This window comes from Psittacula echo (assembly GCF_963264785.1).
Source record: "Psittacula echo genome assembly, chromosome: 2".
NCBI lineage: Eukaryota > Metazoa > Chordata > Aves > Psittaciformes > Psittacidae > Psittacula > Psittacula echo.
Genome location: NC_137737.1, coordinates 159,131,114 through 159,157,427, shown reverse-complemented (window position 1 = coordinate 159,157,427; position 26,314 = coordinate 159,131,114). Strand labels below are relative to the sequence as shown.

The following is a 26,314-nucleotide window of genomic DNA, read 5'->3' as shown; positions in this document are numbered from 1 at the left end:
GCAGGACTTCTCTCCAGGAGCAGCTCCTCGGGTGTCCTTGACTAGAGACAGCTTGCATGGAAGTGCTTTGGCAGGTCTTGCAAAGCAAAATTGGGCGCCAGAACTGTGCTGTCACCCACTTGTGCCACCCTGAACACCCTCCTGAAGCTGCCTGCTTTAACAAACGTGTAGAGTGTGTGCTGCAGCTAGACATGCAAATGTCTCAGTTTCTGTGTCAGCTTTCCAGCTGCAATTTCTCAATTACCATGAGATGCCTGACACGTTATAAGCTTGTGGCTTGTAATGCACTTGGTCCTTCTCATGCTAGGAAGACTCAAACTGGATCATGAGCCAAAAGACAGGATGGGCTCAGCTTTTCTCTTTCAAAAAGGATGCGGCTCTTCCTCAGGGACTGTAGCGACAGGACAAGGGGTGATGGGTTTAAAGTGAAACTGGGTAAGTTTAGGTTAGATATAAGGAAGAAGTTCTTTACTGTGAGGGTGCTGAGGTGCTGGAACAGGGTGCCCAAAGATGTTGTGAATGCTCCATCACTGGAAGCGTTCAAGGCCAGGCTGGACAGAGCCTTGGGTGACATGGTCTTGGTTGACACCTTGGGTGTGAGGTGTCCCTGCGCATGGCAGGGGGTTGGAGCTGAATGAGCTTAAGATCCTTTCCAACCCTAACTATTCTATGGTTCCAAGATTCTATGATTTTAAGCCAGGCTTTAACTTATCAGTGCTGCAGGCAATCCTATCTGTCTGCTTTCTCCAACAACCAGCATTGCTATGATCATTTCGGAGAAACTGGGAGTTTCCTGGTTACACAGAAAATAGTATTCAATGCCCAGAAGGGGTAAGCAGCAGCCTTATCACATGTACTGGAAACACTTCAGGGAAGAGCCTCAGAGGAACCGAGTGCATTAGCAGAGAACACTCTTTTTCACGCCTGGACCTCATGGCCCCATGCTTAAATCTCATGGGAAAGGAGGCTTGGGAAGTGTGGCGAAACAAGGTAGTGAATGTACCAGATGCCAGAATGAATGTAAGACACTGCAGCCAACAGTTAACAAGCTGGAACCGCTCCCTTTGTCTAGTCAAGGATGCACAAATGCACTTGGTTTGAAGGCAGGGAGAGCAATATAGACATCTGGTAGGAGATATCTCAGATCCTCTTTAGGGTATGGTTAGGATGCCTTAGGTATGGAAGCATCCATGTCCTGTTTGCCATTCAGCACTTCCACCTTCTTAGATGACCCCAAAAGAGCCTAAAATGACTCAGAGCTTCACAAAGCCATAACCCAGAGATTAGGAGAGCAGAAGGCTGGTTATCTGGCATGGGGAGATGACCACAACCATCATCCCATGGTTGCTCACACCAAAACCTGGCAATGACAGGGCACTAGGCTTGTCCAGCTGGAGAATTTGAACATTATAGAAGCATAGAACCAACCAGGTTGGAAAAGACCTTTAAGATTATCAAGTCCAACCATTACCCCAGCACTGTCAAGGCCTCAACTAAACCATGTCACTGAGGGCATCATCCACACTGGTTTTGATCACTTCCAGGGATGGTGATTCCACCACTGTTCCAATCCCTGAATCCCCTTTTCAGCCTTATTCTCTGAAACGGCCCTGGCAATCCCTATGCTCTTCCAACTTTTCATGGCAAAGTCAGGGATGCAAAGATACAGACTGCCTCTTGTCTGCCTATAAACAGCACTTCATAAAACAGCAAACAAACACTGCTCTCAATGTCCCAGCCCTGTCTGGAAGAGTACAGGAGGCTCCAGGGCCAGGTTGGGAAGAAGGATGGCTCTCTTGCTACCAAAACACTAGCTCCAGGGTACAGTGCTTCTCAGAAGCCTAAATCAGAGAATGTTAATGGCTGAGTGCAGGGCTAGCGGATAAAGAGACAAAGAAGAATAAATCAGGCAGATGACAGAGGGGCTGGGAATAGGAGGAGGTAGCAGACGGTAAAATAAATTAAATCAAGAAGGCAAATTAAGGTGCTGCAGGCAAAGATGAAGATGCTGGATTAAAGATTAACCGTAACCAAGTGGGAGATGCAATCCTTTAAAGATACAGATTACTTCAATGCAGTTAGCAAAACCCCACACAAATCTCCAAAGAATAAAGTCCTCACAGATGCAAGTGGATCATAGGAACACAGAGCTGGTAACTCTGGATAACTTCACGCTGCAGTGTCTCCAGATGAAAACAAGCATTAAAAGCAGAGCAAGGGCAATCACCTTAGCAAATGGAAAGTCCTGTGCTGGCTGAGGCCAAGGGAGCAAAAAGTCCTTTGGGAAGGTCTTGGCACTGTACAAACACATTCTGTGGGTATTTTGAAATCATTCTAGATCCATGGGAGCTGCTGAGCCCTTTGGGGCCGCTTGTTCAATGAGCATTTCCTAATTCATGTCTTGCCAAATAGCTCCAAAGGAATGGTAGGTGAGATTCAAGCTCACCTCTCACATCTCGGCACTCATCCTCATCAAACTGCAAGCAGGTAAAGCTGGTCACCTTCCAGCTCAGCCACTGGGCACAGAAGACACTTGTCCCATTATGGCACATTGTGTGTTTGTACCATTTCACAGCATCACTGTGGGATCGCTGGGATGAAGGTTGCTTATGCATTGCCACCTCTTTTTAACACAAGCGGCTCACTTTTTGCAGTGGTGCATCTAAGACGTTGTTTCTCTTTGTCAGGGATTGTAGTGGTAGGACAAGGAGTGATGGGTTCAAACCTAAACAGGGGAAGTTCAGGTTAGATATAAGGAGGAAGTTCTTTACTGTGAGGGTGGTGAGGCACTGGAATGGGTTGCCCAAGGAAGTTGTGAATGCTCCATTCCTGGCAGTGTTCAAGGCCAGCTTGGACAGAGCCTTGGGTGGCATGGTCTAGTGTGAGGTGTCCCTGCCCATGGCAGGGGGTTGGAACTGTGTGATCTTCAGGTCCTTTCCAACCCAAACCATTCCATGGTTCTATGATTCTATAGAGTAAGGAGGGGCCGTGGAAGAACTCGATGGGGGTCATGGGATTCAATGTTTTAAAACCCTGAGGCATTTTTATCATTTCTTTCAAACACACTAACGAAGTTCTCCTGAGCAACACAGACTTGTAATGACAATAACAGCAGGTTACTTTGGGCTGTGTTAGCCTGTCTGTTGTGGTCCAACCCTGCTCTTTGGACAGGCAGAGCTTTGAGCCTCGATGTTATCAACACAACTGCCCCATGATCAGAAACATCAAAACCAAAACCCACTTCAGGCCTCAAGCTGGGTGTCAGTGGGCTCTGAATCAGGGTCTGAGGAGCAATTAGAATGTCAGAGAAGCAGGAGAGAGTATCAAAAGGCACACACACAGGGATGCTGGTCTGTAGATGAGAAGGTTTAGTCATTGTGAGTTCATCTCACTGCACTCTGCCTGTGCTTTCCTTTGCTCCTTCCTCTCTCTTTGGCCTCCTTTTCCTCTGCACGCTGCAAAATGAGTGTTTCATGGAAGCAGAGCAGCCAAGAGCAGCAGAGCTCAGAGCCCTTTGAATGTGTGGAATGCCTCCCTTGCTCCCAGCTCCAGTTTTGGAAAGCAACATCTGCCCGTTCCTGAAGGTCATTTTGATCCTGGTTCAGGGATGCTGCATCGCTGCTCGCCACCTCCTCATTGTTATTCTCTGCCTATAGCCACTATAGACATCCTGTCACATTATAGGCTAGTTTGTTACAGGGTTTGGAAGGGAGGGGGTATATAAAGTGGAAAGCAAACCACAAAAGCCCACGCTGGTATGACCAGTGTGATTTCTGACTTGCCTTATGTGGGTGCATAAAGGGATCTACAAGAGAGTTTGCTTTGGATTTACATTAGCAGAAGAGGAGGAAACCACTGCGAAATCAAGATGATGCTAATGCAGTGAGGGGGCTGCTGCACTAGGGGCTAAATAAATGCTAATAAATAATGCTGATGTTTAAAATCCTACTCCCTCCCCTAGAACAACCTGTCCCAGCCCTCCTGGGTGCTGATCAGATGGTTTCCCACCAGGGGATCCATGTAAACAGCTCCCAGGTGGGCAGGATTGGGATCAATCAGAGGGAGAGGGTGAGATCCCTCTGTGGGGCTGTGCTGCTCAGCTGGGATCAGAGCAGCAAGCACAGAGGAGGCTGGATTCTGCCCCAAGCCACGCTGCTGGGAATGGTACCTTGTCCCGCTTTGACATGCATGACAGCAGTGAGGATGCAGGGATGCGGAAAGCCACGGAAATCAAAGCCCATGGAAATCAGGGAGCAATGGAGCAAGCTTCCCTCTTCCAGCCTGCTGAAAGCCTGGGTGTACTGGCAGGAGGCTGAAACACAAATCAAACTCCAGACCTGCAAAGCTGGCAGCGGTTTTCCTGCTGGAGTGTTTCCCTGCTGTGCAAGCCCAGTGTGGACAGCATCACTGCTGTCAGGTCTGCTCTAATTCCCACTTTCCCGATGGATGTGGCTGGGAGAAAAGGCACGGCTGACCTGCAGACATGGCATCCCTGCATTGTGCAAAGAGCAGGAACAAGGAGCGGAATGACACAGATCTGCCTGTGCTTTCCTTAGGAAAGCAGGTCACGGGGGAAGGGGGGGGAGTCATTTCCCAGCTTTGCTGCTGCAAATGTATTTAACTGAAGCTCTGCTGGTAATCAAACACTCTGCCAGCCCCTGGAATGCAGGCAAAGAGAGATTGCTATCAAAGTCTTTTAAACCCACTTTCTGCTAATGAAAATGGCTTTCAGAGCTGGTGGAAGCCTCTCTCCTCCCAGCAACACTTCTTCATTAAGCTTTATCCTCCTTCCTCCCCCGTCCTGCCTTACCTCTACATCTGGGCAACGCAAAGGACAGAGTGTTCCCTAAGGAACGCAGAGAGCGGACTTGATCTAGCGCTTCCATCAGCATCCTTACCCTCAGCCAAACTGCTTGTCCAAATTGGACAGATGTTGCAGCATCTGTGCAAGCTTGCACTTGACTGTCTGCTGTGTTTTATGTGCTGAAGTTCAGCTGAGCTGCAGTGACAGGCTTTGGAGGGGCTCAAAGAGTATTCATTCAATGGGGAGTTTCTGGCTTAATAGGAAGAGGTGGAAATACTCCTCAGCTAATTAAATACTTGGTAATTAGAAGCGGCACAAATGATGACTGTGCTGGATAAAGTAATTTATACTGAAATATGTCTGTGCTGTCCTGTCTCTGGTTTGCAGCTCCATCCCTGGCAGTGTTCAAGGCCAGGTTGGACAGAGTCTTGGGTGCCATGGTTTAGTGTGAGGTGTCCCTGCCCATGGCAGGGAGTTGGAACTGGATGATTTTGAGGTCCATTCCACCCAAACTATTGTATGATTCTGCTAGTCAAAGGCACTGAGTTGTGATTCAGCCTTCCACAGAGCCTGGAGGGAGCAGGATTAGGTCTATAGCTCCCAAGCTGGGAAACTCTGAAACACCACTGAGACTCACTGAGATCATGGTTATTAAGCTGATAACAACAAAATACACTCACAATCCTCCTGAAACTCTTTTCTAAGGCCCAGGGGAGGCAAGGGACATGGGAATAAGCCAGCTTGTATCACCATCACAGACGAAATGCAGACTCTCAGAAGGAAGCTTTCACCCTCTGGCTCAGCAGAGCTGCACAATGCCGGGGTGTTGTCTCCAAAAGCCAAGCTGGGAGCTGAAGCCAAGAGTCATAAAAAGCCTGGGCTGGCAGAGGGTGAATAACGGGGATTCCTACTCCTGCAGCTCTCTCCATCCTATCTGGGAAGCGGGGGAGAGAGGAACGTCCAGAAGATTGAAGCAAATGGGCATCTGCAATTGAAATTTCAGGGACTGTAGTGATAAAACAAGCGGTGATGCATTTAAACTTAGACAGGGGAAGTTCAGGTTGGATATAAGGAAGAAGTTCTTTACTGTGAGGGTGCTGAGGTGCTGGCACAGGGTGCCCAGAGAAGCTGTGGCTGCCCCATCCCTGGCAGTGTTCAAGGCCAGGTTGGACACAGGGGCTTGGAGCAAGCTGCTCCAGTGGAAGGTGTCCCTGCTTGGGACAGGGGTTGGAGCTGGATGAGCTTTAAGATCCCTTCCAACACAAACCATTCTGTGATTCTATTAAATGAGAGTTTTCCAGATTTTCTCTAAGGAATAAACAGCACAGATTTTGCAGAGAAGGAAATTTCTGGAGCCATCAGGGAAAGGAGAACAGTTGGGGAGAGACCAAAGGGGGTCCAAGTGTGTGTGAGGGGGTGAAGTTTATGAGGACATTTAGTTTGATACTCAGAGGACCTAAAAGGACACAGGTTTGGAAACCACAGCACTAAGACGTGTGCTTCCACAGGCTCGCTGCATTCTCCCCAGCCTATCCAAATGCTCCTGCCAACACTGCTGGCTTGTGAATCAAGGTCTTACACGTACACTGAGCAGTGAGTAGACAGGTAGGTTAAGACCAAAGTGATGAAGCTGCTGGTCCCAGCCTTCACCCGCCCAAGGGTAACAGAAAAAGTAGAGTGGATGTGACAGCTCCCTCTCCATCCTCCTGTTATGATCAGTCTTCCTTTCCTGAGATGACAAGTGCTGTCAGAGTGAAGGAGCACTGTTCACAGGCTTCCTGGCCACCTCTTGTGATTGCTTTCTTAGGAGGGAGGCCAAGAGAACAAAGGTTCTCCTTGCAAGTCCCGTGTTCAGGGGACCGGAGAGCAGGTCCCCACGTGGCTACAGCTTCAGAGCAGCAAAAACATCCTGAGAGTTACTGTCAGGTTTGCTGCATTTTGAAACCACTTTAACCACGAAAGCCCTAAAAGTAAAGTGATGCTGATAATTTGCCTTTTCTGCGCACCAAAATTCTCCTGAAACACTAATCTGGGCAAAGGCAAATGTTAAAGGAACTTCAGAGCTGTAAGTGACCTAGAAACGCAGGGCTTTGTTCAGCTCCAGTTGCAATAACAGCACACTGAAGGCTGTGAAATACTCCGGCACGACAGTAATAGGAGTCATGTAAGTCCTGTTTCAGACTGCGGCAACAGCTCTTTACTGCTGCTGAAGATGTAACAGGCAGGACAATCACAGCTGCTTCCCAGGTCCCAGGAGGAGCCGGCAGCGCTGGCAATTAGCAAAAGCATCTTTAGCACTTGTAAACTGACTGAATTGGGTGGCAATGAACTGGGAAGCGGGGAAATGTCCAATGCCGTGATGCTGGTTCTAACAATACAGCTGAGATGCTGATTGCCGAGTGGAGAGAAATGCAGCAGCCTCCAAGAAGTGAAGGATTTCTTAATCAAGACAAGTTCTGTCCCACAAACGTGATACACTGGGATGGAATGCACCTTCCTGTCATTTCAGACGTGACATTAAGAAGTATTTCTTTATCACGAGGGTGGTCAAACACTGGAACAGAGTTTCCAGAGAGGTGGTCAATGCCCCGAGCCTGTCAGTGCTTAAGAGGCATTTGGACAATGACCTTAATAACAGTTGGACAGCTCTGAAGTGCTCGGGCAGTTGGACTAGATGATCGTTGTAGGTCCTTTTTAACTGAAAATATTCTATTCTGTTCTGCCCTATTTTATTCTAATTATATAATCATAGAATCATAGAATATGATTGGAATATGGGTTGGAAGGGACCTTAAGATCATCTAATTCCAATCCCCCTGCCATGGGCAGGGATACCTCACACGACCAAGTCACCCAAAGCTCTGTCCAACCTGGTCTTGAACACTGACACAGATGGAGCATTCTAATTCTATTCTGATTCTAAATCTATTCTATTCCACTCCATCCTATCCTATCCTATTCTATTCTATCCTATCCTGATTTGTCCTCTCCATACCGTTCCTTTTGTAGGCACAGCAGTGTCCTTTGTGTCTGCTCCATTGCACCGAGCCAATGCCAGTTCTGAGCTGCAAGTTGTTTCCTCACCTGCCCTATTAGAGGAGCTTCAGTCAAAGCATATCTGACCTTCCCCCTCACTTTAAGCTGTTTCTCTTGGGGCTGAACAGCAGATTCTCTGCTGGGACTAATCAGTACAACTTTAATGACTGCCAAGATGCTTGGGCTGCAATACAGCCGCAGCGGTGTGTGTGCTCCAGCCCTTCCTATCACTGCACTCACACTGGCTCCCCATGTGCTGGCATGTGTAAATTACACCTTAGGCATCAAAAATCCCTTCCCTCCAGGTAGCTTTGCAGCTGAAGGATGATTTTCCCAGCCAGGACCCAGATCCTGCGGTCATATTAAACACAGGGATCTCCCTTTCCATCGCCACATGTGCAGGGCCTCTGGAGACACTTCATGAAGCTGAAGGTGTTTGCATTGCAGTGCTCTACCTCGCTCATCACTACCAGTAACTAAACAGTCCCTTGGCATGTGCTGTTAAACATCAGCAAACCCTCCTTGCATGGGATATGTGGACTGGAAAGGGCCTTCCTGGTAACAACAAACTTCCAAGAGCAGCAATACAACTATTGCAGCTTTCACTTGAGCCCATATGGAAGATCAAGGGAAAAAATGCCCCAACTGACAGCCCGAAGACCTGCATACAGTACTTTGATGCACTTGTGCCCCAAGGATGAAATCAGATAAATAATCACCTTCATGTTGATAATCCCCAGGCCAAATCCTGTGGAGTGCCCTTGAAGCTGTCGGGAGCCTTGCTGAGGTTTGAAGGATGCTCAGTATTCCTTAAGATTTGACGTATGAGTTCAAACCACCATTAAATAAATAATAACCACAGCTAAAAGAAGAGCAGCATTCTCCTGGCTCCTCACCTCCTCTGGGCTCTTGTTCTCCTAATACAGGACAAAGCCAGCTTTTACTCCGAGCCACCAGCACATCCATAAGAGAGGACAGCAGATCTGAGCCATGGCTCAGCTCTGCTCCTCCTTGATGACAGGGAATAAATCACTCCCTCTCTTTCTCCTTCCCCACCTGCAAACGACAGCAGTGAGGTTTTTGAGCCCATAACTCATCAATGCAATTATGAGCCTTTCCAATTTGGTTTTAGCCAGTGGTAGGGTGAATAAATCAGCAGAAGCTGAGGGAAACTGAAGTACTTCCCACCCACTTTGCTGCCTGCACCTGAAGGAAACACTGTCCTGAAGCCTGCAGAATTCACCCCAGGAAGGCTTTTGCTGGGTCAGGCTTAGGGCTACCAAGCCAAGCACCAGCATTTGACAGAGGGTGAATTCATTCTATGGATCTCCATCAGAGACATGCAGCAACTCGTTGCCTGACTTACCATCCCATGAACATTGCACATCAAACCACCCTGAGAGGCAGCTCTGGAAGATTCATGCACATCTTCCAAAGGCTCATTATTGTAATCGAATCAAAGTGTTTGCAAAGCCCTGGAAAGGGCCTTGACAAGTCTGAAAATCACTATATGCCATATAATGGGGCTTTCTGACTTTGCTGTGTCAGTTATTTTTCTTCCTACAGTTCCAAACTGAGGGTTAAAGTGGATCCCAATAAATCTAATGGTCAGGGCAAAGAGGATGTGTCCTCTTCAGGAGGAAAGCTTTGCCCATTGCCTTCCAGGAGAGCTCAGCACTGTCTGCCCTATGGATCTGCCTTCCCCTACTCTCCCCATTCAGGCAGTAGGTTGGTCGCAAGACATTAATTGTCCCTGCAGTGGGAGAAGATGCTGTGCTCTACATAGAGACAGCTACAGAGTGGGCTGGATGCTGTGTGCATTTGCTAAGCTGCTTTACCACGCAGCTGAGAGGCCACCGTTAGCTCAGGCAGTGGGATGCACAGGCTGGTGTCTCGTGCCATCACGCGCTCAGCCTTGCAGTGATTGCCCTGAGCATCCCTGGTCCTGTTCTGCATTGTGAAGGCTAATTCACGTTGTGGTACTTGCTGCTGCTCACACAACCGAGGCATGATGGGCAGAAAAGGATGCGACGTGAGCTCATCTTACATGGATGACCAGTTCAATCCTAACGCTCATGTTTTGATCATCAGTTCTCAGTGATAAATAATAATACTTAGTTTTCCTATTTACTCTCACTTAATGCAGCTCCCGGCTCCAAGATTTCATGACATTTAGGAGAGCTGTCTGATGCTGTTAGCACAGCAGGCTCAGGGAAAACTGAGGCACAAAGCTTACGCTGATTTACCCGGACACATAGAAAGTTCATCATTAGATGAAGGCTGTAGCCCGGGCACTGTGTCCTCTTTTTACTGCTGTGTTTGAGCAGAACATTTCATCTCCCAGTGCAGTGCATGAGCAGTCAGGTGAAATAAAAACATGCCCTTTTCTCCCCTTTAAAAATAGGGCCAAACTTCCCCCATCCTTATTCACAGCATGCCAGTTCTCTGCAATTTTCCCCCACATCCATCAGTCCTACCCACCCGTGAGCAATGCCACAGATTCATAAACCTGTCTCTGCACCCTGACCATTTCCCATAGGCATCCATCATGAAAATGAGAGCTCTGCAAGGTACCTGGGACTGGAAGAGGCAATATTCCCTATTCTTCCGCACCCCAGTTGGGTTCCTCACTGTGGGGCAACTCATTGCCTGGGCTATGGAATAAGTGCTGGTGGCTTTTTGTGACTGATTCACGCAGCAGACAAGAGACACACTAAGAGTACCAACTCAAGAGGGTTTTCTTCAGCCCAGTCAATAAAGAACAAACTCTTACATGGATACCAAGCCCCTCAAATTTAAGCAGCCTAAAATTATGATCATGGTGGGTGTTTCTGGCTTACATACCAGTGTAGTTCATGGATTCACTTAAAAATGAGACATTTTAAGATGCTGCTGAACTTCTTTTTAAGTTTAAGAAGATCTGAAATTGCTTCAGTCTTGCAAAAAGGGAAGTTGGGAAAAGAAGCCTGATTTGGAAACTTTTTCTTGTCTTCTTAACAGAGACACACAAGATGTAACCTGCTTGAGCATCTACTTGTGCTTTGGATAACCCAAACCCTGAGATACTTGTGGTTATAACACACGTCCTTCCTCACATCATGCACAGGCTGTTCTGCAGCCTCCAGCTTCCAGCAAAGCCAAATGCTCCAGAGGACACAGACTTGGTATCCTCAGGATCTGCAGGTTCAGAGGCAGAACAATCTGGGAATTCCTGCTCTGGATCCAGACAGGCTTTCTTGTTCTCATGAATGGAGAATAAAATCAGTCCATCAGAGAAATACATGGTGGTACAGTGACTGCTCTGAGTTTTACACACAGAGGGTGCTGAGCATCCTGGTAGTGCCTGTGTTTCCTCCATGCACCTGAGCTTGCCTTGAAGTTGCTTCAAAGATGCACCCTGTTGGCTATTGAGTCATTGGAGTTAGAGCACACCAAGGACAGGCTTCAAGCTACCTTAGCCTCCTTTTTTAACCCCACGCTAAAAGGCCTGGAGCTGTGAATCACAGCTCTCCACCAGCACATACAGAGGCCTGTGGTGTGTTGTTACGTTCTCAGCACATATGAGGTATGACATGGACAAGCACCAAGTGAAATGCAGCAGAAATGCACCAAAGGGATGGACATGAAGTCCCTTCATGCGACCTGAGAAGTCAAGATGCATGTTCACCACATGCCCCTGAAAGCCATCAGTAGCCTATGGGCAATGGTTACTGAAGGGCATGTGGCTGCTAAACTTGTCCCTTCCTATCTGCAAAGGGAACATGAGTAAAGAGCATCTTGGCTTCAGAGCAAATAGCTGTAAATAAAGAGAGCAGGCAGGATGCAGGCAAAACATGCAGCCCCAGGATGGCATGCACAGAATGCAGTGCCGAGGTTTGTGTGTGCACATCCCCCTGCACACACACATACACACACATACATACATTCTATAGCTCCTGCATGCATTTAGACATGCATTGTGCACAGGACTTATTGCACAGATAAAGGATGGTTTGGGTTAACAGCTTTATTCTGGTACTGGTGTACATGTACACATGCCCATGCACTTTTGTGTTGTCCACACACAAACACTTATATACGAATACTTGCACTTGCAGATACCTTCATGCCTCATGTGTGACACACACCAACAACACCCCTGATTGTGCACAGAAACACACGTGTGTGTGTTTGTCCTCACATGCAGGCACCAGCACTTGTTCCCACACATTCATCCTTTTATATCCTTGCACTTATGCCTTTATACAGATACGTAGCACATACATGCATGGACACACAAACCACCCTGAACCCCACGGTTGTCTGGTTCACAGTGCACACTCAGCACTGAACTGAGGTTAGGAATCACACCACTGAACTCAACGGCCCTTCCCATCCTCCAGGTCTGCCTTCTGCCAGTCCTATAAAGGGAGTTAATTTATTCCACCCGTATTCCTGACCCCTTTACCAGGGAAGCAAGTGAAAAGCTGGAGCATTTGATTCAAAGCCTCTGAATTCTCTCTCCTCTTCCCCTTTCCCTTCTGTCGAAAGCCATTAAACCATGCTCTGTTGGCAGGCAGCAGAAGCCCTGTATCGTGTTGCTCAGCTTCTCCTGCATCCTGTGCTGTGAAAGGGGCTGGAGAAGAAGCCAGCTCCTGCTTTGCCAATCCCACAGGCAGTGTGCTGACTGCTGGGCAGCAGCTCAGTAAAGGCCAGAGGGTGACTCCTCTTCTAAATGGGGATGTAATCTGCTGGTACCTTGTGCCAGCTCCTTTGTGTTAGCAGAGAACTGGACCACCTCTTTCCTGCAATACCTTAAGTCCAAACGACAAGGTGTTCCCAGGAAAAGATGGCCACAGGGTAAAGCAGATGCCTAGGAAAATAGTGCTCTAGAATAGTTCTGCCTGATGATTCCAGCATTCCTACAGCCCAGGTCAAGCAGGGAAGCTAAATCCTAAGGCTCTGGAGGTGTGACTGGGTTTCACTGCATTAGGCCTGTTTTGTCTGCTCTCATCCGAGGCTGAAATGGGGCTCCTGGGACCATAATTCATCTGCCAATGGTTTCGCACTGCCAGTGCAGCCAGACAGGCTGAATTAGGGAGTACTTTTAACTGGATTTAACACAGGGGAACTAATGGGAATATTCAGATTAACTTCCCTACATGCTCCTGTGTAGACAGGCTTTGCAAGCACAGTGTTGCCTTCTTTCACAGATATCCCCTCAATACCACTGCAGTTAGGTATATATATATATGTGGGAAATATGCGTGTGTATATATATGTATGTATGCATGTGGGAAAGGCAGATTTGGAGCTGGAATTAAACCTGAAGGTGTTGGTTAAAGGCAATGGAGCTGGAATGGGGGTACTGGCCAACCCCAGCATGGACACCCTGCATGGAATCACATGAAGGGCATGTCACTGGCAATGCTGATCCCCCAAAGCCATCTAGACTGTTGCAGCAGAAAGCAGAAAACATAGAGTATGTCATACAAGGGTCCAAAGAGGAGGAAAGTGCACTGATTTCTCATGGGGCTTTGAAGCTGCAGCAGGCTTCCCTTCCTGTCTCTATCTTGGGGACTCATCTATCTTTGTCAGCAGAGACAAGCTGTGTTACTTGTGTGCTTGATCTACAGTTCTAGCCGGGCCATTAATGCAGTAGGTGATGGACAGCAGAGGAGGGACTTCAGAAAGGTTTCCTTTAGAAGACAGGCACTGGGAGATGGATCAACTTGTGATGAGCAAAAAGTGCCCATGGGATGTTAGAGATACGAGCCCTCCTCTGTGACACTTTTCTGGACCTATTGTACATTTCCTCCAAAGGAAAGCAGTGAGCAACCACCAAGACTGGGTCTGCAGCCCCAGAAAGCACAGAAAACTTCCTTTCTCTTTACACAGTGTATTAGGTGCTTTCCACAAGTAGGGCAAAGCTCATGGAGCCTACATCATGTCCTGCTCCTCATTGCCTTGCACCATGCATCAGTGCCTGACTTTCTTGTAATGCAACATGAGCATGGAATCAGGAATTCGGACAGTTTGGATCTCTGGAGATTAGACACTGGACATTCCACCCTGGAAACAGGAACTGAAGGCAAAGCAGCTGCACTGCAAAGCTCATGGGATGATTGGACCATAAACACCCCAAAGAACATAGACAATTGTACTGACAATACCTCTTTCCAGGTTGTTTTTGGGGCTCCTCTGAGTTGTTCCAGACAAAACAAGCTGCAGAGCTCTCCCTGTTGATAGCAATTCTTTATGAGCACCTCCAGTTCTGCCAGCCCTTGGTCCATGCAGCAATATCAACCATCCCCTTGAAGAACCGATACACACCCTACAGCTCAAGTGGTTACTGTCAGACAAGCAGGGTTGTCCTCAGCACCTAGGAGCTCTGTTTTAGGGTCCTGTACAAGGACAGATTGATGGTCTACTTTGGCAGCACCAGACACTGCTCCATGAAGTTATGAACCCTTGTAGGAGATTTCTGCCTGACCTTGGCTGGGCATCAGGTCCAGCCCGGAGCCAGGAGGATGTGATTTAGCCTTGCCTCACTAGCTCAGGCACTGTTCATCTTGTTCTCCATGCCTAACCTTGCTGTGCATGGGTCACCTTCCTAAACAGTGAGATCTGCATTTCCTAAGTTAGAGGGGTTAAAGGTTTTAATTACTGGGACAAATGACTTTCCCAGGGGAAAGTGAGATGGCCTTGAATCAAAGCCACAGACTCCCAAGACACTTCCTCTTCCAAGAGCAAAAAGCTTTTATGCAAATATTTTGGAAGGCCTCTTTAATATCAGTTATTATAATGTCCAGCTATAATCATGCTCCTCTTGGAAATGGAGAAGCTGCGAATAGATGGTGGCTGGAGCATGGAGACTGTTTAAGAGCAAGCATTCCCTGTGGGATGAGAAATCCCTTGGCTGGGACCTGCTGGGTGTCACCCTCTGCATGTGTAGGATTGGATTTCATACATGCATTGATGGTCACCACGAACTAAAACACAAGACACAGCTGGCTGGCTTGGTCCCTGAAGTCAGCAAAGCAGGGAAGACTGGAGAGGACAACTGGCATTCACCTGTGGCTCTGGGTCTATCTATCAGGCAGCCTAAGCTCATGTTATCTCTCTAGGCACTTGACAGCTTCTGATTGTTCCTTTCCATCTCACTACAGTCCTCAGCATTTGATTTGATCCCACTCTCAAAGAACACCAAAACCCAGCTTTGGAGATCTGAGCACACAGATTCATCAGCCCCATGGGGCAGCAGTACTACTCTGTAACACTAACTAGCCCCTGCATCTTCCATTGCAGCCATGAAGCAATGATGCCACCACTAGCAACAAACTTTGGCAACTGTCCCTCTGTTCCCATTGCCATGTTGCATTCTTCTTGTGGACCAGAGCAAGTCAGGTAAGCAACACAAATCTGGTCACGCACGAGAGCATAAGCACATCAGATGGAGAGGGACTTTTTACAAGGGCATGTGCGGATAGGACAAGGGGGGATGGCTTTAAACTGATGGAGGAGGGACTGAGATGAGCTCTTAGGCAGAAGCTCTTCCCTGTGAGGGTGCTGAGGCGCTGGCCCAGGGTGCCCAGAGAAGCTGTGGCTGCCCCATCCCTGGCAGTGCTCAAGGCCAGGTTGGACACAGGGGCTTGGAGCAAGCTGCTCCAGTGGAAGGGGTTCCTGCCCGTGGCAGGGGGTTGGAACTGGAGGAGCTTTAAGGTCCGTTCCGACACAACCCATTGTATGATTCTATGACTGAATCTATCTGCTTCCTCCTTCCTGTACCAGCATTAGAAAGAGGGAGTAGGAGGCCAGGTCCTGCCTGGGTTTTAACTTCAGCAGAGCTAAGCAGCTAATAAATACTCCAGCTGAATACCCTTGGAGGAGAGCCAGAGAATCCCAAATCATTCTCCCATTTCAACTTTCCATTTACCCAGCCGGCGCTATGCTCATTAATCACACTTGCATCACCCAACACAACAGAAATTAGTCCCTGATCTTCTCCCCTCTTCTATCATGACATGAGGAGTTGGGGGCAAGAGGAAGAGAAAAGAGATGGAGAGGAGCCACCCACGAATCTAAGTCACTGAGAGGGGCTGGGATTAATAAATCAAAACTCCATTGTTAATATTACAAGCTTAAATATCTATCTAAATGCAAATGAATGAACACTCAGGGGTTCTTCCTCCTTTTTAAGTGCTCTGTTCAGCAGCTCTGTCTTGGAGGAAGCACATGGGCACATGGTAATTGTCTGCTCTAATTGCAATTTTACAGTTCAACCTTTCAAAGCCTGTGGAATTTAAGTGGCTTTTAAAGGGCTGGGGCATGTGTGGGATGGGATTGAAAGCTCAGGTGGCGGCAGGAACAGGCTGGAGCTCTCATGTTGGAATTGCTTTGAGTTTCCTGCCTTTGAAGCTGTTCGGCCACATCGGCTGCAAGGGGTTAAATCCAGAGGCTGATTCACTGGAATCAGGAGGAGGTTGGATCTGCAGCCTCAGATGATGACTGTGAACATAGGGAAGGAATCCCTGGCCAGCCAGCCTTGGAGCAGGAGCATGGAAAGCCTACAAAAGAGCAAGCTTAAGAGACAGCTTTGTCTTCCTAACAGGCAACACCATGGTAGGCTGGCTTGGGCTGTACAGGAAATATAGACAGGAAATGGGGCTATAAAGCCATTACATTGGTCAGAGCTGGGAAATGGGATTTCCTGAGATTCACCCATTTGCACAATCATCTTATGAGACTGATCAGTGGGAAAACCTCCAACCCAGTGAGAGGGGTGGCAGGAAGGAGATGATGGAAGCAAAAAGGGGAACCACAGAAGTGAGGTTGAACCTCAGGGTTCCCTGGCTCAGAATCACCAGTCATGACCTCTACCACATACCAGGCAACAGATCCAGGGTGTAAACAAGGGAAGTTCAGGTTGGATATAAGGAAGAAGTTCTTTACTGTGCAAGTGCTGAGGCTCTGGCATAGGGTGCCCATACAAGTGGTAAATGCTCCATCCCTGGCAGTGTTCAAAGCCAGGTTGAACAGAGCCTTGGGTGACATGGTCTGGTGTGAGGTGTCCCTGCCCATGGCAGGGGGTTGGAACTGGATGATATTGAGGTCCTTTCCAGCCCAAACCATTCTATGGCTCTATGATTCTGTGAAAACCGTGATGCAAAACCCTTGACAGCTCCAGTGTTCAAGCTCAAGGTGACCATTCAAGCTTGGAGAAGAGGGTTTGCATAGTTTGCCTTTCATTAGCCTTTCCCAGGAGGTGATATTAGTAGCAAATAAGCTTTAAGATGTTGCACAAACATCTTGGCAGCTCCCATTGCCAGAGCGGATCAGTTCTAGCTTTGAAACATCCCCTAGTAAAATCCACTGACTTCAGCATTCTGGATGGTTCAACTGCTTGAGATTGCAAATGTTGGTTGAAAGCACTTGCAGGCATGCACACACACACACCCATCAACACACGCAGAAAGCAGAGTGTTAACAGCAACATTTGCACAACCAATCTGCTGGGGTTTGGAAACCATTCTCAAGAACTGAACCACGGCATCAGTGCCAAGAAATTGTCTTCTCAACCCTTAGTGATGAGCCCACCCTTCCGTGCCATGATGATGCAAGGATTAAAGACAACACATTCCTAACACCCTGCACTCCCACAGAGAAGCTGAACAAGCTGCCAAACCTTGGAAGTAAATATACGGAGAAGCCAGACCTCCCAGGGCAAGGCAGATGTGGCTACACTGAACTGGGCACTGTTTTGCCTCCAGATCAGCAATGGCATTCAAGCCTCTCAAGCCACGTTCTGCACTGGGAAACCCTTCATCTTTCTCATACCAGGCACTTCTTGGTGCCAGCTCTGACAGATATGTACTCAGCCTGAATGCAATCATTCTCCCTTCAGATCCAACCATGTACAAACTGGGTTTTGCTCTTTTCTTGCTCAGACCACAGCTAATTAAATCCAGCTCTGTGCATGGCAGGGAAACCCCTCCATCCTTCTGGACATAACCCTCTCTCTAGGATGTAGAAAGCCAAAACCAATGAGATGGTGTGCAGAGCAGAAGAGGTGTTGGTTCCAACTTCTGCCTTGACTTGCCAAAAATGCATTTGTATACAAGTGTTTTAATCACATTCCAGCATGAAGAGACAACAGATTTAGCAGAGAAGGCCAGGTCCTATCCATGCCACCTCCCGAGTCTGCCCATCTATACACAAACCTCTATGCTGGGCTCACCTATGGGCTCAGAGTGCTCTCTGGCACATAGGTAATGCAATAGAACCCTATTTAAGTGATTTTATGAAGGTGTATCTACATGCTGCCCTACGAGACCATCACATCACATCCTCCTGCATCCCAACCATCTTCTCATGCTGGAGAAATATTCACTACAACAGACAGAGGGACCGATTCTGCTACAAGACGGGTGTGATTTCACAAGTAGAATTCCCTCTGGGTTCTTCAGCTTTGCTTTGGATCCACTCATACATGGGAAATTAATGATAGACCAACAAGAACAGTAAGCTGACTGTAAATATGTTGCCCGCCTCTTTGTTTATATGCTACTTAATGGAGCATAAAAGAATAGATTCATTTTTCAGATGCTGCAGATAATAATAATAAATAATAATAATGAATGCAGAGGTATGTGCCAAATGCATTAGATCCCAAGGAGAGAAACTGACTGTAAGCAGAGAAGAACTCAGGTCGGTCCTCCAACTGAGATACAAAAGTCAATGAAGTAAAACCACCATTAAATCAAACACTTCATATCCTTGTCAAGCTCATTCAGGATTTAAGACCACGCTTTCAGAGTGTACACTCTCTGACAGCTACATCCCACATGGGATTTATGATCCTGACTCTTTGTGGTAACTTGGGATTTCTTTTTCCCTTGCTGACCATAATCACATCACCCAAAACCTCCTGAACAGCACCAGTCATTGCAGAAATCCTGTCAGAAATCATTGTACTATATCACATACATATATCATATACTCATCGGTACAATACATACTTCGTCACTGCAGGCCATGTTTGCAACAGCAGGCTCTGATTTTGCATTACTCTCCTTATGGTGCACGGTTTGGGGTGAGCACTAAAGAGAGAGCCAAGCTTTGCTACGTCAAGCTCTATTTAGGGCAATCTACGGATGACTCCACAGTCCTGGCTCTCATTTCATGTATTCCTCATGTGGGGAAATCCAAAATCAGAAGAGTCAAAATAAGAGGCCCCTTTTGCAAAATATAGACCGGGGTCCAAAGCATCAAAGGCAAATGCAAACACTCCTCCCTGTGAGCAGAAACACACATGAACATCTCTGCTCGGGCACTGAGAGATGTTTCCCTGGTGCAAGCAAATGATGCTCCCAGCATACAGGGCCCTTCATGAACTGTTCTAACAACATCTTTAAACGTAAGACCCAGCTCAACTTGCACTAGAAGACACACTAAGAAGGGATGCATCAGTGTGAAGGAATATGCATTCCCTACCAAGGAAAGGACTTTGCCAGCCCTGAAAGTGGACGCAAGGAAAAACCACGAGTAGATACAGCAAGGGCTGAGACAGACTGACACATCAGTGTTAAAATTGTGATGTTTTCACCCAAAATGCAAAAGTAAAAGTAAAGAGAAACCCACAGAACTCACCCATCATTTTCATCCCACAGGATGCAGGTCTGGTTGGTGGTTCCCTGCCAGGAGACAAGAAAGGGAAAATGAAGCAAATCAGTGTCATGCTGTTGATGTCTGGGAAGACTACAGTTAAATATGGAGGTCCTGTAGAAGCAGCTTCCACTAGTCTAAGCACGGTGTGCCTATGATATACCAGATAGGCAATCACAGATCTCAGCCCTTGGAATAGTTTCTTTCACCCTTGGCTTGAAAGGCAAGAATAAAACAAGCCTCAATTTATTCTGCATCAACACAACATATAGAAGGATTTGACTCTTTATCTTTCCTGATTTAACTTACTGACTTGCTTCCTTTTTTCTCCTCTCACACGGAATCCTTTTGCTGCTCCCTTCTGGAAACTGGATCAAATACAGCATGTGCTTTTGTGGGACATGGTGCTCGGAACAGCCATATCTCTTCAGGACATGGTCAGGTGTCTTTAAAGCCCCCTAGAAGAGGTTTACCACTGACTCCAGTTGTGGTTGTCTTAGACCACCTTGGAAAGTCATTCAAGGAAAGTCCAAAGCAAAGACACAACGGATCTAATGTTCATGTTGCCGAGCCTCAGGAGGGCATCTGAAATCCACAACAAGAACAGGCCTTGGGGTATGTAAATGTCCATCACATACAGCATGTATGATGTATCTGTTTAGGGTTGAGCAGGGCAACCTAGAGGGGATATTCCATTGCCTTTCAAAGCACTGATCACAACAATAATATTCATGTCTCCAGCTGTATCTGAAGACTGCAAAGAACATTGCAAGTACTAATAGAAACAACCTTTCCCTTCCTAAGGAAGGGACATAGCTCATGTTTTAATTAGCACACAGGTTTTCTCCCTTGATTATGCCCACAATGAAATAGTGTGAATTTGGAACAAGCGCTCCCATGTTCCCTGTGCAAGCAGTGCTGTCACCCTCCTCCTGCATTGGCAATGCCTGAGCAAAGAGCACAGAGTAAGGAAGGTTTTCATGGCTGACCCATACAATGCATCCTTGGCAGTGATCAACAAGAAGACACCAACAACAGCCTAATCTCGGAGCAAATCCGAGTGCCTCATCAGCCTGTGTTAAGGGAGACTGAAGGGTCTTCTATTGGCAAAAAGGTCTCAGAAGCCCATCGAAACCTCCTCCTTCCTTGCAGCAACACATTCCTGCTATGCAGAAGCAAAGATATCTATGGGATGCTGCGGGTTCCCAGGAAACACTTACGTTGTAGAGGTGAGAGAATTCAATTTCCAAGGGGGTGAGGAGAGACCGGGGAAATGGTTTCACAGTCACGGAGATGACTTTGGAGTTCAGAACAGTGCCATTCCTAAGAGGAAGAGGGGAAAGAAATGCTTTAAAGGAGACTGAAGGACTTCTGCAGAGCAGTGAATCCTAATGCATTTGTCACTGGTGGTACAAATTTTAGTGTAGACAGTGCAAGAGTTGGCCCCATTACTTTAAAATATCATCAGAGACACTTGCTGCTAATGAACCCCATCCTGTGCCCTTTGAGCTCCCCTCATACCCACCCTACATCTATTACTCCATTAATCAGATCGTTCTATGAACCACACAGCCACTGGACTTATAGGTTATATCTATCCCAGGAATAAAACGGTCCTGGACCCATTTTCAGCTCCTGACATGAGGAATCAGAACTCATGTGTTTCCAAAAGACCTCTCTGTTTTCCCTGTTAAAGGCTGTGCTGCAATAAATGCCAGGCAGGGCATGGTTACCTCTAACAGCATATCCATGGGGCACCATGGTCTACTTCACTACTAGAGGCACTGGTGTGTATCTCCACTCTCTGAAGATTAAAAACAAGCAGAAAGAGGCCAAACCTTTCCCGCTGATGTCTTAAATGTCTGTGTCCAGACAAATACTCTGATAAATCTGGCAGCCCTGGGATATTTGGCTGTCAGGAGAAGCAATAAGGGAGGAGATATCTCCCATTACTGAGGCCAAAGCCTTTATAGGCACTTCTCTGGCCACTGAACATTTAAATATATAAGGGTTCCTGGTGTTTCTGCAGCAGGAAAAGACTTGGGTGTTAAATAAGCAAAAGGTCCCCACAAAAAGCATTGAAAATGTCCTTCTAAGCTAACCATGAGGAAGTCAGCTGTAGAGCGGTACCCAGCATCAGACAGCTCTCAGCCCATCTGGCACCTATGAACGAAGGAAACTTTTCCCTATCCCAATCTCCACCAAATCTAAAGGCATTAGAAAAATTTCACCTTTCTTTCAGGGTCTTATCATCCTTTTATAGAAGAATTAGGTGGAAAAGATTTGCACTTGCTTAACAGCAACAGTAGATGTTTAGAAGTCACTATTCCTCCAGCACCAGAGGGAACAATAACATTTTTAGCAGGGTTAATAAAAAAAACAAAACACATTTTCCTTAGAAAACAACAGAAAAAAAGAAAAAAGAAGAAAAGAAAGAAGCAATAAAGCACAAATATCAGTCTACAAAGCAAAGGGGGAAGTCAGTGGGAGTAAATATCAGCTCTAGGCTTTGAAATGTAGGCAGCTGCAGAGATAGGCTAAAAATGGGAGCTGCTGAAAAGTAAACACCACTGCATGTCTTCATTAGTATCTGTTGTCTCTACGGCTCAGTTCATGGTTCAGTGGTATTGAATACTTGCAAGAGCAGCCTAGATGGCACAGAAACATCCTCTTGAAGCATGTGGACCAGGTGAGAATTGATGGGATAAACAAAAGCAGCAGCATCATTTGATCTTTCAGTATGGTAGGTCATTAGCACACAGAATCATAGAATGGTTAGGGTTGGAAAGAACCTTAACATCATCCAGTTCCAACCCCCTGCCATGGGCAGGGACACCTCACACCAGACCATGTCACCCAAGGCTCTGTCCAACCTGGCCTTGAACACTGCCAGGGATGGAGCAATCACCACTTCTGTGGGCAACCTGTGCGAGCATCTCAGCACCCTCACAGTAAAGAACTTCTTCCTTATCTCCAACGTGAACTCCCCCCCTTTCAGTCTGAACCCATCACCCCTTGTCCTGTCACTCCAGTCCCTGATGAAGAGTCCATCCCCAGCATCCTTGTAGGCCCCCTTCAGATACTGGAAGGCTGCTCTGAGGTCTCCACGCAGCTTCTCTTCTCCAGGCTGAACAGCCCCAACTTTCTCAGCCTGTCTCCATACAGGAGGTGCTCCAGCCCCTGCTCATCCTCGTGGCCTCCTCTGGACTTGTTCCAACAGTTCCATGTCCTTCTTATGTTGAGGACACCAGAACTGCACACAGTGCTGCAAGCGGAGTCTCATGAGAGCAGAGTAGAGGGGCAGGATCACCTCCTTCAACCTGTTGGTTGATGCAGCCCAGGATATGGGTGGTTTCTGGGCTGTGAGTGCAGACTGCGAAGGTTTCTTAACGGCCAGGTAGTCACAGCACAACCAGAAAATACCCCGGTGCATCCAAGAGCCAGGAAGTGCATCTGAGCTTGGAGAGTGCAAAGTCTGCATGCAGAGCATGGCTCTGCTCTGGGGAGCCATGGCCTGGAATGAACCTAGGGAGACTGACTTCAGGGTAAAGAGCTGTGACAGAAAGGACCAAAGGGATCCTGCATGGGAACAAGATGAAGCAAACATCTCTATACACCCCTTCTTCTCAGGATGCCGCTGTTCTGCTGGGTTCAATTCCACTTTGAGATGGGGAAACAGTTCAAAGGAGAGACACAAAATTGATCCAGGTGCTAGGAAACCAGACAAAAGGTTTATGCTGAGAGGCATGTCTGATGGTTTGCAGCATGTGGGAGAGTTTTCAGTTGCCCACCCGAAGGCTCAGTGCCTGGAAGTGAAATTCAGACAAACTCAGCCTTAAAATAAGAGATGATCTCCTAGAAGAGAAGGCAATAAAGCAGCTGAGCAGCTTGCTGGGGGAGGCAAGAGACTCAGCATCACGGGGAATCTTTCAGGAAGATGAGTTGTCCTTCCTAACAGCACGTTGCAACCCAGCTTCTGGGAGCAAAGCAAAACACATCAAGATGCGGCTTGGACTGGAGTTCAGTTGAGCTCAGAGGGCTCATAAACAGCTGTAAACATGCTGTTTGGTACATGGGGCTGTCAGGTACCGAGCTGTTGATTCTCCAGCTGCTGCCAGCATCCTCTGCATCAATGTCCATATGGGACCGAGCATCACTCACCTCCCTGGCTTGACAAAGCAGGTATTGTGCGTATCCCATCCCAGTTGTCACAGCTGCAAAAACCACAGGGCTCTCTGCATCCAAGAGGACAGAGTAATGTGTGGATCAGATAAGGACTTGCTGCTTGGGGGAGGTAAATGGGGACAATCAGGAACGGCTCAGCTGGTGCTGTTTGCTGGGTTAAATTAACTTCACTCTGAATTGAATCAACATGGTCAAACCCAGGAACTGGGTTCTTCTTGCTCATATATACCCAGGAATAGCTACTCTCCTTTGTGGCTGGAAGTATTTTCACCCTATAAGCAGGTGCTATACAGTTATATGGTTATTTTTAATGCTGTGTCCATTTGTATGGTGGTGGAGTAAGAGGTACAATTCTGCTGCTGCTGCTTCTTGTATTTCTGTATTTCTTTTCCTTTTACTCTCCACAGGTGATACAGGACTCCGTATTTCTTTTAAAGAGGGACTGCCCTTTAATTAAGGAATGTCTTAAATCAGATCTCCTGCGGGAATAGTGTTCGGAAGCTGTGGCTGCTGCTTATCAGAGCTCATTCACTGCCTGGCCAGAGGAAGCTGAAGTACCACTGGATCATTTGAGCCAATGATGTTTATTGCCCTTCTGATCTAATTCCCACTGCTGTAATGGAAGGTATTACACAATGCAGTTGGCTGGCTTGCTAATTCCTCTCTGCACTCACTCGCAGCTCTTTTGCCACTGTCAGTGCTAAATCTGTAGGTATTTAAATGATTATGCGCGAGGAGAGATGCCCTGGTGTTTATGGCAAATGGGCTCACGCTAATCAGTGCAGAACAGATTTAGAAGGTGCCTTAGGATGCTTAATTTACTGCCTCAGTACCAGCCTTAAGGAAAAGAGAAGGAGATAACAAGAAAGGGAGAGGAGAGAAGAAAAGAGAGAGCTGAGCACAAAAGCTTTGGTGCCTGAGGCAGTTTGCAGGCCTGGAACATGGTAGACATGTGCAGCCAGGCGTGCTGCTGCTCTTCTCTCTTCTGCCCAAGCCTATCTTCTGCTGTGATGCTCTCAGAGGGCTCAGCATGGCTGGCACCTCCCCAGCAGCTTGGGAGGATCGGGGCAGCTGAGCATTCCCCATCTGTCAAGCATCCCCTGAACCCCTTGGGATGAGGAGAACAGCGTGGGAATCCATTCCTGGAGTGCAAAGGGATGCAGGGAAAGATGTGGCAGTGGCAACAGCGCTGTGCCTCCCCTCATATCTGGGGTGCACGGTGCTGCATGCGGATGGAGGATACCTTCCAGTGAGTGATGTCTGTGATGAATGAGCCTGTCCCCACCGGAACACACAGCATCAGTCAATGTGGTCAATGTGTTTGCACTACAAGTCAAAGTTTGTCTTGTCATGCCCTGCCTTTTCCCTGGAACACCAGGGCTCTGCAGCCAAAGGGATCATCAGGAAAGCTGATCCTCAGCTTCTCACCCTCCCCAGCAGCCCATCTTACCTCTGGAGGGAGAGGATGTTGCCCACGTTGCGGTACAGCACGGTCCCCACGACGAAGACGGAGGAATCATCCGTTGCTGCAGGACACCAAAGGAAAGGGAAGATAACAGCACTGAGACAATTGGGATGCCACTGGTCCCCATGGGACACCCAGCTGAAGGATCAGGCTTTGCACAAAGGGGTCTCTGTTGTGGCATGGCCAACGCCAGCATGATGATGGTAGGATGCAGTGCCTGTTGCCACCACATCGGGTCTCCACTGGCACCAAGGAAGGGCTCAGCGCCTTTGGGGTGACCCAGCACCCCCGGCATCTGCCCTTACATAAGCCTCACTCATCCCGAATGATCGCCCTGATGCTCCCCTATTAAGAAATCCCACTAATTCCTCCGACAGCACCACAGCAGATGAATCTGCAGGGCGGAAAGGTCTCTTGCAGCCACCCAGAGGCATTCGGACCCATCCGTAGCTATCAAGCCATCAGAGAGAAGAGCTGCACTTGGGCCGACAAGGGCAGCCGAGAAGGGGAGATGTCCCACTGCACCTGGTGTGACCCCACAACTCATGCACCACCTTGGCAGGCCGTGGTCCATATAAAGCACAAGCAGCAGAGGCAGCCCTGAAGCCAAATTTGAAGAGGGAGAAAAACCAAATGACTGGGTGGAAACCAAGGTAGAAGAAGGGGAATCGCCCTGAGGAGGGGCTTCTCTGATGTCTCGTACTGTGGTTGAATTTATACAGCTCCCTTTGCATCAGTGCAGAGCAAACACAACTCTGCATGTCTACCTTCCTCTTTGTCAAACTGGGCTCAAGTTTGGGATAGCTGGTGAAAGCATAACTAGGAGATACTAACAGATAGGCTTGCAGAGCAATAGCATAAGCCTTAGTTCTTTAGGAAAGCTTGGACAGACTTTTGGCCTTTCCCATGAATCCCTGTGCAAACAAGGATCCTGCTGCTTTCAAAGGGTTTTCCCTCTTTATGCTCAGAAGATGCAGTAGGGCATTTACAGAAGCAATGTGCACTCCCATGAGACTGTGAGCATGAAAATCCCTGGGTTATCACAGCACCCTCCCAAGAAGGCAAAGGATCCTGGTTGTAACAGAGGTGGATAATTGCCCCTATTCCCTGAAGCCAAAGAAAGGTGAGGATCACAACTAATAGAGATGCATCTCTAGTGTTAAACACTGAGTAAACCCTCA

At 47.7% G+C, this 26,314-nt stretch overlaps 1 protein-coding gene across 1 annotated transcript in view; it reads right to left on the bottom strand.

Moving 5' to 3' along the window:
* ADGRB1 (adhesion G protein-coupled receptor B1) overlaps window positions 1-26,314 on the bottom strand; it is a gene marked incomplete at both ends in the record, with an annotated part of 205,421 nt that overhangs the window by 98,892 nt on the left and 80,215 nt on the right. The window contains 3 exons of the mRNA XM_080610861.1: window positions 19,469-19,512; window positions 20,704-20,806; window positions 25,119-25,194. Coding sequence (XP_080466987.1) covers window positions 19,469-19,512; window positions 20,704-20,806; window positions 25,119-25,194 — 223 coding nt within the window. The remainder of the gene's footprint in view (window positions 1-19,468; window positions 19,513-20,703; window positions 20,807-25,118; window positions 25,195-26,314) is intronic.